General features: G+C 35.0%; 1 protein-coding gene across 1 annotated transcript; it reads right to left on the bottom strand.

Moving 5' to 3' along the window:
- Positions 1 to 17,092: 17,092 nt before the first annotated feature.
- Positions 17,093 to 18,765, bottom strand: LOC110770633 (F-box/FBD/LRR-repeat protein At5g22700-like). Its single transcript, XM_088248114.1, has 3 exons — positions 17,800 to 18,765; positions 17,519 to 17,686; positions 17,093 to 17,401 (listed from the first exon to the last, which is right to left on the bottom strand). The coding sequence occupies exons 1-3, from the start codon at positions 18,763 to 18,765 to the stop codon at positions 17,093 to 17,095; spliced, it is 1,443 nt and encodes a 480-aa protein (XP_088104240.1).
- Positions 18,766 to 19,357: the final 592 nt, after the last annotated feature.

Here is a 19,357-nt window from a genome sequence, read left to right as displayed (position 1 = left end):
TGGTGAGAAAATTGTATTTTATTATTTTATTAAAATAAATTATATTTACTTGTTTATCCTTAAACATCACCACTTTTTTTATGGTTCATTCAATATATCAATATGAATTTCTTTGTTTGCCATTTGAAAAGTTAATCCTTGAACACCACTCAATCCATTTTGTTTCGGATCTCTTAAGATACCCACATTTCTTAAGACACCTGAGGTCATGAAGCTATGGAGCTCGTTGACGACCACAATTTAAAGGCCTTGTAGCTGAGGCCTAGAACTTGTTCCTAACTCGACCACAATTGCTCGAAAGAAGTAAGAAATCAGAATCATAGCGCACACATCACTCATTTGTATTCACGACCATTTCTGACCATGATATTGGCACGCCGAGCACACTCACACCAAGAAGGATGCCTTTGTTTCCTATTCCGCTTGGCCCATTCAATTACTTTATTCCAGAATAATCAAACAAGTTGGCCGAAAAGAATTAACTGTCAACCAACATTTAAATGTTTTGGCCAAAAAAAAAACACAAACCAACATTTAAATGTTGAACGCAACTGGTAGTGTAATGTTGAATGATACCTTTTGGGGGACTTCCAAACGAGACCATTTTGGGGACCTAAAATTGTAATTGGACTCAAGATCTAAAATATTGATGGTTTCAGAAATATCGGTATACCAAAAACATGGAAATTTCGATGGAAATATTGGGATATTATTGATATTGAGAAAAATTGAATAAAAATCACGGAAATTATAATAAAAATGTGGAAAACTTTGGAGGATGTTTATTTAGTTAATTATCTATTACTTTATCACACAAAAGAAAAAATAATAATAATAATAAAGGGCTTGTCCAATATAGGTCCCTACAATTTCTATTTCCTAGACATATACCCATCATTCTATAAATCTATGTGTAAAACCCAATTTCAAACTTAAATGACCAGTAGGATATAAGAGGTCATAGTATTCCTATGTTTTTACATCTTTGTCATCAAACTTTATATTTTATTTATAATTTATTCTAAGCATTTGATTAACTGTCATAATTGTAATTAAAACTCCCTATTAATAGCATATCAATTACCCCATTTCTTTTGGTTGTCATTCCCTCTAACATATCGCCCCCTAAAATTGCAAACTAAAAAAAAATATATGTAAATTACATATCCAATAATGTACATATGAAAAATATAAATATAAATATATACGTATAAAAATATAGGTATATTATTTACCAAAAACAAATTTAAAAAATAGGTCAGTTACTTTGTAATTGAAAATTTCGTATATTTTTCATAAATTAAAAATAGGTACACAATAATTTATAGAAAATAGGTGCGTTGTATAATTGAAATTTATGCACATTTTTTTTAAATTAAAAATAGGTACATTATTTAGAGAAAAAAAAATAGATACAAAATTTAGCAAAAAAAATAGGTTCATTATACTAGGTAAATTGTTTTACTAGGTACATTATTAGAGAAAAAAAATAGGTACATTATTTAGAGAAAACAATAGATACAAAATTTAGCAAAAAAAATAGGTTCATTATACTAGGTAAATTGTTTTACTAGGTACATTATTAGAGAGAAAAAAAAAAGGTACATTATTTAGAGAAAACAATAGATACAAAATTTAGCAAAAAATTAGGTTCATTATACTAGGTAAATTGTTTTACTAGGTACATTATTAGAGAGAGAAAAAAGGTACATTATTTAGAGAAAAAAATAAGTACATTGTTTAGAGAAAAAAAAATAGATACATTATTTGGAGAGAAAAAATAGGTTCATTTAAAAAAAAATGTTTTCATAAAACAAACAATAAAAAGATGATCAAATTATTTTTCATAAAACAAGTAATAGGTGCTTTATTTAGAGAGAAAAAAGGTACATTATTTAGAGAAAAAAAAAATAGGTGCATTATTTAGAGAAAAAATAGGTTCATTTAAAAAAAATGTTTTTCAAAAAATAAAAAATAAATAGATTATCAAATTATTTTTCAACATAATTAAAATGTGCACTATTATTCATAAAACTATAATAAAATAGATTACTAGTCGTATAATTCATAAAACGAAAACAACATTAATTCCTAAATTTAATATTGAATTTAAATTACTAATACATTAAATATATTACTAGTCGTAATTCATAAAAAGAAAACAACATTAATTCAAAAATAGATTACAAGTCGTAAAATAGATTACTAATACGTTAATTTTGAATTTAATATTTAATTTCAAATAAGTTTCTAAATTAATTCCTACATCCATTACAACAATTTGAAAATCTTTCCAAATTCAACGTGTGTCATTAGTTACACCCCTCATAACACATTAAGTCATAAATAGGGATAGTTTTGGAATCCGAAAAATACAATAAATCAGATTTTAAGTTATATTAGGTAACTTGCTTAGTTGGATCCTAGTCATCGGGTATTATTTGAAAAAATTGGGTATTTTAAATAGAAAACTAAAGGAAATGGTTTTAGGTGATTTAAAATGAATTTTATGGGTCTAAGCTCAATTTACTTTAAAAAAATGGAAGGAAATGCATTGCATGATAGGTTTAACTGATTTAAGTTGATTATATAGCGAGCTGACAAACACTGCAAGTGTAGAAAATATGTAGTGATTAATGAAAGAAAATTAAACACACCATATTATTTATAATGGTTTACTGCAATATTTTACACTTTATACATTGCGTGGTAAGATACATGAGTGACTTAGTACCAAGGTTCAAATTTGAGTTATTTACACTAACACCTCCTGAGGTTTTCGGCTTTTCCACAAAACTCCTTGAGGTTTTAGAAATTACAAAAACACCCCCTTATATTTTAAATTGTTTTCACAAAACTCATTTTATTGTTTTTTTCATCCAAAAATTGATGATTTTATACCCAAAAAAATTCTCTAGGAACGTGAACCCCTTAGGTGCATGTCGAAGACATCTACCCTTCGTGACTGGAATTGGTGGGGTAATCCAAATAATGGTATATTCAAAGGGTACATTCAGAGGTTTGGATTAGAGCAACTTAATAGGTGTATTAGGTGTTCTTATCGGAATGCAGATAAGATTGTGGTATCTCCATTCGTTGAGAGGTGGCATCCCGAAACGAACACCTTTCACATGCCTTTTGGTGAGATGACCATCACATTAGATGATGTGTCATCTATTTTAGGCATTCCTATGTCTAGTGCAACGGTTGCTCCCCTTGAAGATGATAACGACACAAATTTCGAGTTGTTAGTTAATTACTTAGGAGTGACTGATGAAGAGGCTACTGAACAATTGCACCAATACAGTGATGAGTATGTTAGTTTGTCATGGTTACGGGCGCGATTCTCCAATGTTTCAGACACAGATTCAGAGGAGTACATCATGTATTCGGCCAGAGCATATTTGCTATATCTCTTAGGTTGCACTTTGTTTGTTGACAAGACTGGCACAAGAGTCCAAATTGTGGACCTTAGACTACTTAGAGACCTTGATAGTGTTGCTAGTTATTTATAGGGGTTTGGGTGCTTAGCATGGTTGTATAGACAATCAGGCCAAGCTTCGAGGTCTAAGGTGAAGCAAATTGCTGGGTACATGACTTTGCTGGAGGCATGGGTGTATGAGCACATGCATGGTGTTGTTGTCCCTGATCATGACCTTGATTATTTAGAGGTCTAACCTTGTGCACTTCGTTGGATTCCATGTCGAGACAATGGCACAACATCGGTAGACGTGCAGAAGTATAGACAGTGGCTTAATGCTTTGAATGCTGATCAGGTGTGTTTCTCTTAATATCATCCAACTTTGCTATGTTTTGTATATATATATATATATATATATTCGGAAAGTAATGTATTTTCCCGTAGTTCATGCTATATTATGTATCATATTTCAGGTTATATGGGAACCTTACAAGTTTGAAAGGGAACACCACCCATTTCTAGATGTTGCATTCTACTCAGGCATGCTCAGATGTTGTGATGTTATTGATCCCTACCATATGTTGGGAGAGGCGAACCGTTGTGTACCAATGAGGAGACCATTAGATACTATGCCTGGGGTACTTGGAGTGGTACCTCAATGTGGGATATCCGTTTGTCCAGAATCCTAATTTTGGAGATGCATTTGACCCATTTGCCTTAATGCAAAGCAAATATTATCATGTAAATTTTTTAATTTTTTATGACTTCCACTTTTTCAATTTTGTACTTTTTACTAAGGCATTGAATACAAATTCGTTACAAGAATGTAACGAGCGTATGTTGTCCTTTACTAGGCCGCCCGTGGCATTATGGGAAACAATTGCATTGCGTACACGACATTCCCAAGTTTATCAAGCAGTTGAGACCTTGCAGCAGATTTTAGAGGGTACAAACATACGGTCTATCATGACATATCAACGTCGTCATGGTTAACTGACTTGCTAGCATGCATTTATTAGAACTTATGGAACTTTTGTTGTTTTGATTAGTTATTGCATATTTGCATTAGAACTCATGGAACTTTTGTTGTTTTGATTAGTTATTGCATGTTTGTATTAGAACTTTTGTTGTTTTGATTAGTTATGAAGTTTGTCCCACTAAAAAAAGTGAATATAAGAAAAGAAATATAATTATTAGATTTATAATCTCAATTCTATAGTGGGTGCATTTTCGTCAGTCATTAGGATGACCGTATCTGTAGTAGCTACATTCTTCACTCCCGGAAGTTGTTGAAATGCATCCACACGCGCTTGATACCTCGAGTACAAATGTGTTACATTGCATATGTCACTTTGTTCATGCCACATTCTAGAAACTGGTGGAATAGGATGATCTGGAGACAAATGAACCTACAAAACAAGAATTCATTCATATACACATAACATATAAAATTAAACTATGTAGCGTAACAAATCAATTCATACTTGAACATAGTGATTATCATCAACAAAACCTATAACAATCTCACGTAACTTGGTTTCGCTTGATTGAACTGAGAAAGGAAGAAATGTAAGGCATTGATGCATGCTTAGAAGGATTAAAACCATATTATAACATGTGGCAATAATATGCACCATGGTGCAAATCCTTCACCAAAATAATTTAGCGCTCACTCAATCTCTTTGTACCGTTTATGTTCCCGAATACACTTCTTAAAAACAGAAGACATATCATGTATTGCTTCAACAAATCCTTGCGTACCCTACACCATTCATTATGACCAAATCCCATTGTCATAGCTATGGTTCTATATCCACAGTTACCATCCGGAAGAACTTCAGTCTGGTGAGTGATATATTTTCTAATACCCTTCGGGAATTTCTCTATATGCATATATGTATTGAACGCTGATTGGTTTTTGCGAGACTTATAGAGCTGAAAATAAAACAATATATTAGTTATGTGGTAATAACACATTTTAAAATACAACATTTGTATTACATACCTTAAATATTTTTGGTTTAGACAATATGGAACTAAAAGCAACCATGTTTATTTTCTTTGGCACTGTAGTGGTACTCTTCTTCGGTTTTATTTTTAGTGAGGCAGTGAGGCTTTGCTTTGGTTTATTTTTAGGTAGAGTAGTGGATGCCTCAGCAATCTCAAATGCAGATGACAAACGACGAGTAGAAGTTTCGACTTTTCATGGTCTCCCTTTGGTCTTCAACTTCTCTTTCGGTTCAGCAAGCGCAGTAGAACCAGGGTTCATTAGCTCCTTCAGTGTCATGTGGACTTGTCTCTTCTTTTCATTATCTTGTTGTTCATACCACATATTGAATCTTTGTAATTGTGACCTTCCTGGTGAAGTTGTGCCATAACTATTGTTTCCTATATTGATGAGATCTAATTTCCTCAAATGTGAATGTACGACATCAAGTGGGATTGGTACACCACGATCTCTATACTCCGTAATTTCATGTGCACATGGTAATTGGTGGGTTCGACGAATAGCATAACCACATGATAAAGCATCCACCCCATCTATTTCTAACTTGTTTGCAAAAAAATTACAATGTTAACTATGTAAACCATATATGCACATGCAATAAGTAAACTGAATTTACCTTTCTAACTCGCACACAATTATACTCAAAACCTTTATGGAAACAAAACCTACTAACTCTCTCAACTCCGGATGCCTAAACCTATGTTGAATAAAATATCGACTCTTTTAAAAAGATGCCTTAATCTCTGTGTGCTCCTGCTCTAACAATGAGTGAATAGTTACCCATGATATCTCAAAGTTAAGTTGGCTCGAGCGGAGTTGTCGCTTCAACTTTGCATGTGCACTTTCCTCTCTATTGATAACAATAATAAATTTTCCTAAAGCAAAATAAATTTTCAAATTAACATATCAAAAGTTGACTAAGCATTATGGGTAAATATATGGGTAAATATATGTTGAACTTTGTTTTCCTTTGTAAGCATTATTGCCGTCTTTGTTCTTTGTGAAATTTTTTTTTTAATTTGTTTGTGCAAATGAACAATTTTATCCACCAGTCTTTGTGAGTATTATTCCATTAATTTTTATGTTGAGTTGAATTCTTTTGTATTGTAGTTATACGTTCTTTTAAATATTTATGTTATTTGTGTTTTCCCTCATTCTAGGATGGTATTTAATAACCTGATTATTGGAGGTTTTGAACGGTGGAGGGATAATTTGTATCGGGGTTACTTCAGTCTCAATCGAGCCGTTTATCATATATGCCAGCAAAATGTGTCTACTACATATTGAGTCAACATAGCTACATCTTTATCGAGTCCATACGTATTGACGGTTTTTGGGAGTTCGCCTTATTTTGATTCAATGCATGAGGTGATATACACTGTCCCTTTTAAGGGTACATTTTTGGACTGGTTTAAGGATTTGAATAGGCAAGTTACCAACAAATACGAACTTCTATCCGTGGTCAACCTCTCTGTGGGAAGCCCTTAACCAACCCTCCTCCTAATAAGCTCCACATCTATGACATCATTATATTGCAATATGTTATTTATGAAATCGCCAATATATAAGTGCAACCATTCATGACAACATATCAACAACTCCGGGTAGGCAATGTTTGATTGTGCTCTAACATACTAGGCTAATAACTACTCTTCGACTAGCCCAATATCTATTATGAAGTTCAGCTACAACTTTCATAAACACTACCAGACTAAGGTATTTGGATTAGTTGATTTGATGTTGTTTATTGTTTATATGTTAGCGTATTTTTCTTTCTTTCTTTTATTTATGTAGTTTCTTGTTCCTTGTTTAGTTTGAGTTACCTGATGACTTGATGGATGGAATCCTCAACATTGCCTGCCTAGAGTTGTTGATATGTTGTCATGAATGGTTGGACTTATTTATTGGCAATTTCATAAATAACAGATTGCAATATGATGATGTCACCCCTGTGGAGCATATTAGGAGGATGGTTGGTTAAGGGCTTCCCGTAGAGAGGTTGAACACGGATAGAAGTCCGTATTTGTTGGTAACTGGCCTATTCAAATCCTTAAACCAGTCCAAAAGTGTACCCTCAAAAAGGGCAGTGTATACCACCTCATGCATTGAATCAAAATAAGGCGAACTCTCAAAAACCGTCAATACGTATGAACTCGATAAAGATGTAACTATGTTGACCCAATATATAGTAGACTCATTTTGCTGACATATATGATAAACGGCTCGATTGTGATCGAAGTAACCTCAATACAAATTATCTCTGGGATGATTTAAAGAAGTATTGCATGCCTTGAACACGTCAAAAAAATACGCACTAGAAGGCAATCTGGACTTTTAGTGACGTTACCTGCCCCAAATTCGATGTGGTTGGCAGAATATTACGTGCTGCAGGAAAGAATAAGATTTCAAATTGGATGGATCGAGTTAATCTCTGTGTGCTCTAGCTCTAACAATGAGTGAATAGTTACCCATGATCTCTCAAAGTTAAGTTGGCTCGAGCGGAGTTGTCGCTTCAACTTTGCATGTGCACTTTCCGCTTTGTTGATAACAATAATAAATTTTCCAATTAACATATCAAAAGTTGACTAAAATACTTACCCTATTTGAGGTCGTCGATCCAAGATGCATACAAGTGTCTATCCATGCGGCCACAAACCTATCCTTAAATGGATTTAACCAATTGTCATGTCTGTATTCAAGAGCTTTTTGAAATTCACTAAACTTAGACTCAATCTGTCGCAAACAACGCCAATATTCCTTCTTCGTATCTGAACCAACCAAAGTATTCAAATCCTCATTAAATTGCTTCCATTGTTTGAGGGTCCCAAATAACTTTTTGCAGTTTGCCAACACTCCTTTGTTAATATGCCATCTACATAATAAATGTCATGCTTTCGGAAATATAGACGTAATAGAATTCATGAGTGCTAACTCTCGATCGGTGACAATAACACGAGGAAGACAATTATCATCCAACAAACTCCTCAATGCAGTCAAAGCCCATGTGTAATTGTCTTCCTTCTCGGCATTCATATACACATACGCAACAGAGAATGTCATATTAGTAGATGTCACCCCCACAATTTGCAATAGTGGGAAACAATACCTATTGGTCTTATAGGTGCAATCCATGATAAGTACATGTGAAAATGCATGCAAAATCTCAATATTAATGTGGTGTGTCCAAAACAAGTTAGTTACAATATCACCAGATGTCATATGCCACGGAATATAATTGTGTTCGGATAACTTATTAAGGAATTGTTGCATTTGGGTTCTCCCAGCAAATTCTTTGGTTCTATTTCGGATCCTAGCATTGTATATTGTCTTCATAGTTGAAACATTCGTTGCATCTCTTACCTTCAGGGTGATCAAAATATCTTTGGGTTTCATCAAACTCTTAGACATGTCCACCAACAAGGCATTTTCCTCTTTAGAAAGTCGCCCCACAAATGAATGACCTTGAAGATACTTTGAAATAGGATGGTTGTGTACTCCACAAATCACCTCCAACTTCCGATCATCCCCATCACCAATATTGACACCTATCAACAAGAATGAGCATCCACATTTCTTGGTACCAATGTCCCTAGCACATTTTTTCATATCACTATTTGCATCCGACCTTATATCAGTTGTCTCACTAGACTTGCAAGACTTATAGTTACCGCTCCTCTCACAAGCAAGTATTACTTGAGGTCTTCTCTTGCCCTCACCTCCATAATCAAACATTTTAATTGCAATGACAATATTATTCATTTTTCCTTGTGCACGAGCCCATTTAAGTAATGCACCTCTACCATTGAATATCTACACATAAAACTCATGTTATTTAAAGATAAAATTTGAACCATTAATGCCACATTAATGGTACTAAAAATGATTTTAGACAAAAAAAAAAAAACTCAAAATAATTACCGAATAAGTTGTGAATTGATCACTATAGTCCATTACACATTCTGTTCCCACATTGTTGCCTTCAGTAGGGGCGTCGCCTTGTTTTTGTTCCTTCAATGGAAGTAGGATTAAAATAGTTTGCATTAAATTTGTGGTCGATAATAAGTTACTGAAAAAATAAATAAATTTCGGTTCGTTACCATTGAAACACAAGTAAAATCTCGATAGTAAACCATTGAACAAAGTTCCATATTACGGTGGATCTCCACCGAATATTAAGTTCATGACCGGTCAAATATGACCGAAATAGGTGCAACGTTTCGGTGGCATCCCACTGAATTTACCTGTTGCGTTCAGTACTGATGTGCTGAACGCAACCAGCGACTATCATGAAATACTAAACTTGTAAAGCACCAACAAATAAACTAATACCTCATTTGAAGCCTCTCTAACTTCAATCTCACCCTTCATGAATAAATACTAGATATTTTTTTACCAATATAAACGTATAAATCTCGTTAGAGTTGTAGGAACATGATGGTTTGAGAAAAAAGTCGAACTAGGGTTGCACGAACATATGTGGGGTGTAGTGAGCAATTTTAATTTTTTTTTATCCTTAACAGTAATTATGTACAAGGATAAAATAGGTTATTCATGTTTAAAATTAATATGGGGTGCCAATAAAATCTCCCTTATTATATAGCTGTGAGCTATGTCAAATTTAAGTTTATCCGCTTCCGGTCTCTAATGGCAGAACCTATGCTGCATGCTAAATTTGCAGCTCAACTCTTTCATCTATGTTCCTGAGTCTTTGGAGCGCATTGTTTAGACTATTGTTTATAGCAAGTTTGATGATTTGCAGCATCAGTGATTTAGACAATTAAGGCACAGTGATTATCATCCATAGTTTTGACTTTGGTTTTTCCTTTTGTATTTCCTAGAAATTAATTTGAGTGAGAAATTTGGATTTCTATTTCAGAAGGTTTGTTCTAGAAAATGCAAAATCCAAATATTATGAAGTGTGCAACGGAGAAGATCCTCTTTTTGCTTTTCCAAAATATAAATAGTCTATTATATTAATTTGATGTTTCATACCCCCAACTTATTTTTTATAGTTAATGTTCCATTTGTGTTTTGCAGGCCTGAGTCATTGGGTATTGTTTTTAGAATTGTTTTCTTGGTCTTGGGAATGTTATTTCAACTTCACTACAGATTCAAATGTAAGTCGTTGCTCTCTTTCAATTTACGATTTCTGCAATTTACTGTTGCTCAGAGGTGAAACTGTTTGCTTTTGGTGAAATATGAGAATTCATGTTTGTTTATTATTTGTTTGTCTACTTTTTAAATGTAGTTATTTACATAGTTAAAGGCGTTAGTGAAAAAACTGTTCCCACCAATTGAGGGGTAGGTGATGAGTACATCTTTGTCAAACCCATTAGAGTTTACAATGAAAGAGATGTAAAAAATTTGATGGCCTAATACTAATGTGGTATTTAAATTTGGTGGCCTAATACTAATTTGATGGCTTTATCAGATGTTTTAGATGTAATGAACAAAACTTTAACCCATAGCCTGTTTTTTCTGCCTTTATTATGCTTATATAACCTATAAGTGTTTATAGGTTATTCATGCTTTTTTATAGCTTACTTCTTCATTAGATTAACTTAGCCTATAAATAACAATACATGTATCAATTTTGACTATAGGTGTCTATAGATTATCTCTGCTTCTGTACAACAAACTTGCTCATGCTTTGATTCTCTTATGAGTATTTGGTTTGATTCCATTAAACTTTGGGTCTTTTGGTTTCATTATGTTATAGGTATTACTTTGTTACCAGATTTCGAGAATGCTTCGCGTATTTAAATTGTGGTTTGTGCAATTGATTTTGTGGCCATAATTCTGTAATAATAGTCATTGTCTTTGCTCAAATTTTCCTATTTGTCTACACTAACACCTACCATTTTCCAAAGTTGTAGCAACAGAATCAACACCCCTTGATTTGATTCTATTAAAGCTCGGGTGTTTTGGCTTAATTTTCTCATACCTATTTAATAAATTGTCACAATTGTTCTAAGTTTGTTACCAATTGATTAAATAGAATGAGGTTATACTTTTGTCCATCAGATTAATAGAATGCTTGATGTATTTAAGCTGCTTTTTGCCCTGTTGGATTTTTGAACTTAATTATGTGATTATAATTATTGCCCTCACTCAAATTTTCCCATTTATCTACACTAACACCTGCCGTTTTCCAAATTTGTACCCACAGAATTGAAACTCCTGCAAAGAAAAAGAAAGAATAGAAGCCACATCTACAGCATAGCCAACAAGAGATGGATCCCCTTCAAACAGACATCAAAGCATAATAATCCCCTTCCACCACCCAGTAGCATGTATATAAAGACCTGTCCAAACTCTTTTGAACAATGAGTAGCTCAAAACTACTGATATTTTGGTGTTTTGATTGCTGCTTGGTTTATTAAAATATGGTCAATATTTTAACATGACCAGCAACATATAAAACATGTTATTAGTGTATTTTTGTAACTTGCTAAACAAAGCATGATGCCACTGTTTAGATCTCCATGTCTATATAAATAGTACCATCTTCCCTACATATTTTAACGACTTTGTACACATTTCACACAGTTTTAAAACCCGTAGCATCGCGCGAGCACCTTTGCTAATTACAACTAAACGCAACTTGGACGAAATAAATACTGCCTAATGATCTAATAGAAATAGACCCACCCACGATTAAAAACCGAAATAGCATCCTAAAATCCTCAAACAATTGGACCCACCTCATTTTCCTTTTTTCCCCTTGTTCCCGCTTCCTTCACCAACAACAACATGTGATCCGATTCACATCCTTCTTCTTTAGCTATCTCTTCTCCTTCCATCCTCTGCCTATTGGGTGGTTCAGTAGTTTGAATACTGTGGTGTTCCACAATGCCAAGGATTTGGCCCTTTTCATCCCCTTCAGTGCAAGCATCTAGTCTACAGAAATCGAACTATTATGCCATCTACTACTACAAAAAATGAAATAGACGACAGGGATTCACCATCGTTGTGATGTTTTGAAAACCGTCATTAAATCGACCGCCATATTTTGGAGTATCAAACTACAATGGCTTTTCACCGTCGTTGTTTATCTGTAGAGACGACGGTTTTCAGTAAAACCGTCGTTGTTCTATGTAAAGACGACGCGTTTTTGTTACAAACCGACATTATTTATGGGTAAAGACGACGGTTTGTCGTTAAAAATCGTCTTTATTTATGGGTAAAGACGACGGTTTTTAACAACAAACCATCGTCTTTACCCATAAATCATGTCGGTTTGTAACAAAAAAGCGTCGTCTTTTATGGGTAAAAACAATGGTATTTTGTTAAAACCGTCGTTATTTATGAGTAAAAATGTCGGTCATTTGTTATAACTGTCGTCATTTACGAGTAAAAACGTCGGTATTTTGTTAAAACCGTCGTCATTTATGGTAAAGACGACAATTGTTTGAAAACAACCGTCGTCTATTATGTCTAAAGACGACGGTGTGATAAAAATTGTTGTCCATTAACTCTAAAGATGACGATGTATTATCTGTAAAACTGACGTGATTTTACATTTTAGTTTTTTTTTTCCAATGGTTCTATAGAACGATTTTAACTAGGAAAACAACCACAATGCTTTCTGAGCAATAAATTCATGTCCAAATCTGCTATTATCCACACCATACATGTATATACTCAAACATTGTTTCTTTCATAAAACTTGAATATTCAATAGTAATTACATAGTTTACTAATCTTGATATCTACTATATCCATACAAAATACCATATCCATAGCATTAACCTATACTTATAAAGAGAGGAAGGACATGTGGTTGCTCATAAATGTTGCCCATTCGATGCGAACTTCTGCTGGACCTTCAATGTCCACACCATGGCTGCCATTATGGACAACTCTACCAATCCTACAATTCACCATTTACATGACAATAAACAATTAATTCAGGAAAAAATAAAACACAATAACCAGAGCAAAAGTCTTGGACTTTTTTTTTATCTAACTAAAGCACTCAAAGCATAATAAAGAAGGAGAAGAAAGCTGAAGGGAAAAACTCTCTGTTTTGTTCCTTCTCTCAATATAGGAGGAGACTATTATTCTCCTTAACTTCTCTTCCTACACAGTAGTGCACTTAAGACCTCTATAGTCTTGTTCTCTTACAAACTGAAAGAGCTAATCTAATTAGGATAAGAACATCAAACATAAAGCTTTATCGGATAAAAGAGCAAGCTTATGCAAAGAGCAAACAGCTAGTCAATCCTAAATTGCATAACTAACAAAAAATCTTTATGAAAAGCTTAGACTATAAACCACTAGCCTAACAAAAGTAAGATATCAACATACACTTCACAAAAGGCAGCAAAAAAAACAAATCCTATGAAAAGGATCTTACCCCATGTATAGTTTGTGACATCGAAGACCAGCTCATCTTCTCCTTTGTCTCTCTGATTAGCTCATCTTCTCCTTTGTCTCTATGATCTGTCCCTTGAGGTTCGATGGCAGATATGATATTCTAGGCGTTCCCCCTCTCGCCAAGTCTCTAGATTTGTTTTTAAGGACAACGTCGTCATTGACTGTGACGATGACCGTCACCTCTTCGCCTGTCTCTCTGATTTCGTTTTTATCGAAGAGGTTATATGTCTTCTTGGGGGTGGTGTCGACCTCACAGCGTCAGTTTGCGAGTGACGATGTGAAGAAGATGATGAGGTCGACGGCGTCGCGGCGTCGATGGCTGGTAGGTGCGCATGAGGAGTAGAGAGGTGAGAGGGGGAGTGTTTCAGAGATCTCAGGAGGGTTTCAAGGAAGGAGATTGAAGAGCTTAGGAGGTTTCAAGGAGGGAGAGATAAGGTTTTCACACAGACATGGAGAAATCTGAATTTTAGGTCGATTTTCTGATGATTTTGTAGATAGTTTCATGAGGGTGTTTTAGAGAGCTGAGGAGGGTTTCAAGGAGGGAAAATCTGAAAATTTGTCGAGCGTGAATTCACTTAAGCGGCCTTTTTTTTAGTGTGTTTTAAAAGACGACGCTTGTTAGTGACAAGCGTCGTCTTTTAAAAATCAAGTGGCCTTTTTTTGTAAATAAAAACCGTCGTATTTTGCCTACAATTAATAGATGACAGTTCTTTAAAAAAAAACGTCGTCTTTACATATAATAGACGACGGTTCTTTAAAAAAACCGTCGTCTTTACATATAATAGATGACAGTTCTTTCAAAAAAACCGTCGTCTTTACAAAAAAAGGCCACTTGATTTTTAAAAGACGATGCTTGTCACTAACAAGCGTCGTCTTTTAAAAATCAAGTGGCCTTTTTTTTTGTTCAACGTGTTTTAAAAGACGACGCTTGTTAGTGATAAGCATCGTCTTTTAAAAATCAATCTAACGCTAGTAGTGTATAAGACGATATATCATGACGATTTTAAAAACACCGTCGTCTTTTAAAACATAGCGACGGTTTTAAGATGCACCGTCGTCTATTTTGTGTTGTGGTTTAACTATTTTGTAGTAGTGATCCTTTAGCTTTCTTCAGAATTGTTAGAGCACATCTACCCTAAAGGGCAAGAGCAAGGCAAAGGTAAGGCAAGGTTTGTCACTATTCATGTGAATAGTGGCAGCCTTACCTTTTCTAGTTCCCGGTCCTCACTCATCATACAATTGAAATACCTACTCACTCATCATACAATTGAAATACTCCCGGTCCTCATAGTCCGACACAAGCAAGTACAAGGACGACTCAATCATTAGCTGAGGCGGTTCCATCGGATCACGACGTGGGGGAGTATTTTTCTTCGGAGAACGTAATAGTGCCATTATTTCCGACACGGAACGCACCATTGGAACCGACTGCGGGCATTGTTCACTTGAGGTGCCATGTATAATGGTTTTCCTCTTTTTTGTTTTGCCTTGAATAATCTATTAAAAAAATGAAATTGGAAATGCAAGAAATATATATATTTTTAAAAGACATTAAATTGAATAAAACGGCAATTAATTTTTTTTTTACCTCATCGCCAAGATTTTGACCTCTTCGAACGTTTTTCCAAGACCCTCCTGCTTCAATGGAAGAGGCCATTTGTATTTTTGCATAAATGGAATTTTGTAGTAGAAAATTTGGTGTGGAAAGTGAAAAATATTGGAAGGAGATGAATTTGTTTGAAGATTTGGTGTGGAAAGTGAATAATATTGGTAGGTATTTATGGAAAAAATATCCATAATTTTTTGATATTTTTTACAAATTTTTTTGAATTTTTTTAGCCAAAAATTGGACATCCGTTGGATTGGATAAAATTTTTGGATCGAAGGCTCCAGGAGAAGCCACGTGACTTATAGTCGTTGGTTTCTGTGGGTTGGTGGGCTAGTGCTGACGTCAGCAGCCTGAGGGCAATAGCCCAGTCCAATTTTGCTCGTGGGCTTGCCTAGGCTGGTGGGTCCCACGCCTTGCCCGGGCCGGTTGCATGTGCTGGAGATGGATTTCGGGCTTAGGGTAGCCTTTTGCCCGGGCCAGGCCCCTGCGCTGGGGGTGGCCTTACAGCTTGTATCTCCTCCACTGTAGAGAGTGATTATTGAGCTTTCCAATAGTTGATCCCTCAGCTTCTTTTCTTGTTGACCGTTTCTTTTCTTTCGAGTTTTTATATAAAGTCTCAACGATGAACGCAAGGACTTGGGCACAACCATTGATGATTATTGATGACTGTCTGTCACTTGCAAATGCACACAAATTATGTTTAATTCATCAGTAACTACAAACGTCCAATTCCAAGCAATTAACATGAAAGTAAACATGCGAAAGTGTTTACGTAAAATGAGAAAAGTTTTATGTTTCATTAAACAACATAGTTTAGCTTGAAAAATTAAATCCACAAAAATAATATTTAAGGCGGTAATTAGTTATATATACCGAATGCTTGAGGGTTACTGATACAATTCATCTACATTTTTTTCGTCTTTACGGAGATGAAGACATCTTTGCTAAGTTTGTTATTGCGTTTTGTCAACATTTGATTGAGCTATACAAGTCAGCCGCATGTTCAAGTTCAACTGAGCATCCACTATTTGTGCTTCTTGCAGCTAAATCTGCAGGAGCATGTCCCATTCATCCGGTACCAGTCACCAGAACTCTACGTGCTCCCAATTTATATAACTTCTGCACGAGTTAATTATTGAATGATTATTCCATTAATGTGATTAACTAGTTTAGGTACTCAGAGATGAGAAGCTTGATAAAATATGGAGGCGGCACGATTGAGCAGGGGAGGGCCTCGAGTAGTAGTTGTTAACAAAATCATTGCCGCGAAGACTGATAAGGACAAATGCTTGGCTAATGAGTCTTTTGGTATCCTCACTTCCGATTAGAGCTTGCACTCTTTGTGCTGTACAAGAAATAGATTATATTAGTAGTAAACTATAAGACTTTTGCTTCTAATACTGGTATTCATGGAAGTAGCTCAGTTGTCTATCCATGTGGAGTATTTGGATCAGCAATTGCAGTCACCATTTTGGCTAACAAGCCGAAGGCAAAGCAGAGCAAACAGAGGAAAGGCTTGAACCTCTACTAACTGAGGAACAATGATAAAAATATTGATAGTTCCCAATGCCAAAATATTGATCAGACATATAATAATATTCATTGATGAGTCATCATCATCTACAACCAATAATACCAACAACACAATATTTAGATAATTGAAGCACTGCACTCACTAGAGGCATACAAATTCAATTGTTGAAGGCACTTTGTGTTTAATATGTTGCATAGCATGATCTCTTGCCTTCACTTCCTTCTTGACTTCTGCAAGTACCCTTTCCATTCCCTTAGGATACAACCAACGCCGAACAGGATCAATAACAATTTTCTCCAGTGCAACAGCACTCTTTATTAAGTGCATGACTTGTGCAACGGCAAGTCTTCGACCACGGTACCCTACTATTTCAACTACCTTGAGGTAATGATGGGGGAAAATTGCAGCTTTCTTTAATTTTTCATTGCACTTCCATGTTTGAAATTGCAGCTGCACCAAGGGAGAAATTTAATAAGAACCACAAAGACAAAGTTTAACCTTTTTGCTTATACTTTTCTGTACATATGTAATCTGCTAAGTGCTGCTAATAAATATCTCTGTCTATACCTTCAATGCAAGTCTCTGCAAGAAAGGAGATGCCTTGATGAAAGAATTTAATTGATGAAGAAGCCAACGATAATCTGCTTCAACTATTAATTCCAAATGCTTGAGATTTGCAAATACAGGAAATTCATACTTCTTATCGTAGATCTGTGACTTGAACAAGTGGTAGCACTGGAAACCAAAGAAAGAAGAGTAAGGAAAAAACGTAATATCCAACACACAGAAAAGAAAAGAAAAGAAAAAACTGGAGAACACACGTTGATAGTTTTAGATATAATACTAACCGGTTGATCGATATCCAACCTAAGAATCTCTAGTTGAGAAACAACACATGAAAGTTGGCCCAAGACAATCTTTATGATATCGGTATCCAGCTCAAAATCATCATCAGTCTCACAAATGGATACCTCAATGAGCAACGGGACATTACTGATGCCCAAATTCACAAACCCTCCACTGTAAACAAATGAAACAAGGTTTACATCACGAATCTGAATGCTTTTGATGCCAAAGCAACGTACTATCGCTAGGTGTTTCAATGCAATCGATGAACCGACAACTCTTAAATTTACCAAATTTGTGGAAGCATGCACTGTTAAGTGTTCAAGAACTGGACAGTGAAACAAGAAGTACTCAAGAATTTCTCCAGTAACATCAACATATCTGAAAGAAAGTACTTTGAGCGACTCAAAACCACCAATATTGTGTCCAAGAGAGTGTAGAGGACTCGGACACAAGTGTTTCAAATCAGGGTAAGGAAAAGCGTAGTGACCCTCGTAAATAACACTGAATGCCACAATAAACTCCAATTCAAGTATTTGAACTCTCTTTGTCATTGCAAATTGAATCCATTTATCAATGGAACTTGTGAAACGATGATCAATATCAAAACAAGCCCTGAATCGTTCAATGCTAGGGCCTTTATGTTGTTCCAATACACGATTCACCCAGTTTATGTATCTATGGCTTTCTTGGTATCTTATTTCTGATTGGAGGCCTCTAAAGTGGCGTAAATTGCTGCTACCAAGATCCAGTTTAGCATCAAAGTTGAGAGTCATAGTAGACGCCCACATGTGCTGCCATCGCTTAGAAAGGATACTAGTAGTTGCGGCTTCCTTTAGTGACAAGAGAGACAATATACTAACAAGAATTTCATCCGGCAACTCACTGATTCTGTCTGCCAAGACAAAGTTATGCCCCTCTCCCTTAGTTTTCCTTCTCTTTGCCAAGTTGTAGATGTAGCAACCCATCCTAACCTAAGTATTACTTACTACAGACACAGAGCAATGAGATTGATGCAAAATTTGAATTGAGAGAAGTTTTACCTTGTCTAGCACAAACTGAGAGAAGTAGAAGGTACTGGTTCCTCCTCCTTCATTCAAATTTAGATCATGAGCGGAGGGAAGGGATTTTTCCTGGTTAATAATAATCTGAATTCTGATGGAAGTACGTAGGTAGGGGTTTCCTTTGTTTGTTTGGTTTGCACTTTGTCTTTGTTTGTAGAAATATCAAACTCAACCTTGTTGTTGTAACTTTCTTTGTAGGTGGTAGGTAAGAGGCAAAACTCCCAATCCTATTTCTCTTTGGTTACGTATCCTATGTTTTTTGGTTAAGTTCAAATTGCGGCAGAATGAGAATATGTGTTTTTTTTTTTTATATAACAAGAATGTTAGAATGTGGAAGTTCAATTATTATTTTTTTATCAGTTACAAAAGTTCAATTATTCATTCCAAAATAATATATAATCCAATATACTTTCGATCGAGACCAATATTTTATAACAAATTGTGACTCAGAAACTTTCATAACATCAAACGATTACTTTATTGATACTAAATTGGA

This window comes from Prunus avium, chromosome 2 (genome assembly GCF_965620075.1).
Source record: "Prunus avium chromosome 2, drPruAviu1.hap1.1, whole genome shotgun sequence".
In the NCBI taxonomy this organism is placed as follows: Eukaryota; Viridiplantae; Streptophyta; class Magnoliopsida; order Rosales; family Rosaceae; genus Prunus; species Prunus avium.
This window is presented reverse-complemented; position numbering and strand designations above follow the sequence as displayed.

Coding starts and splice junctions, on each gene's coding strand:
- LOC110770633 (XM_088248114.1), bottom strand. CDS start 18,765: ATGGGTTGCTACATCTACAACTTGGCAAAGAGAAGGAAAACTAAGGGA. Junction 17,687..17,799: donor GGTTGGATATCGATCAACCG/GTTAGTATTATA, acceptor TTTGGTTTCCAG/TGCTACCACTTGTTCAAGTC. Junction 17,402..17,518: donor TGCAGAGACTTGCATTGAAG/GTATAGACAGAG, acceptor CCCTTGGTGCAG/CTGCAATTTCAAACATGGAA.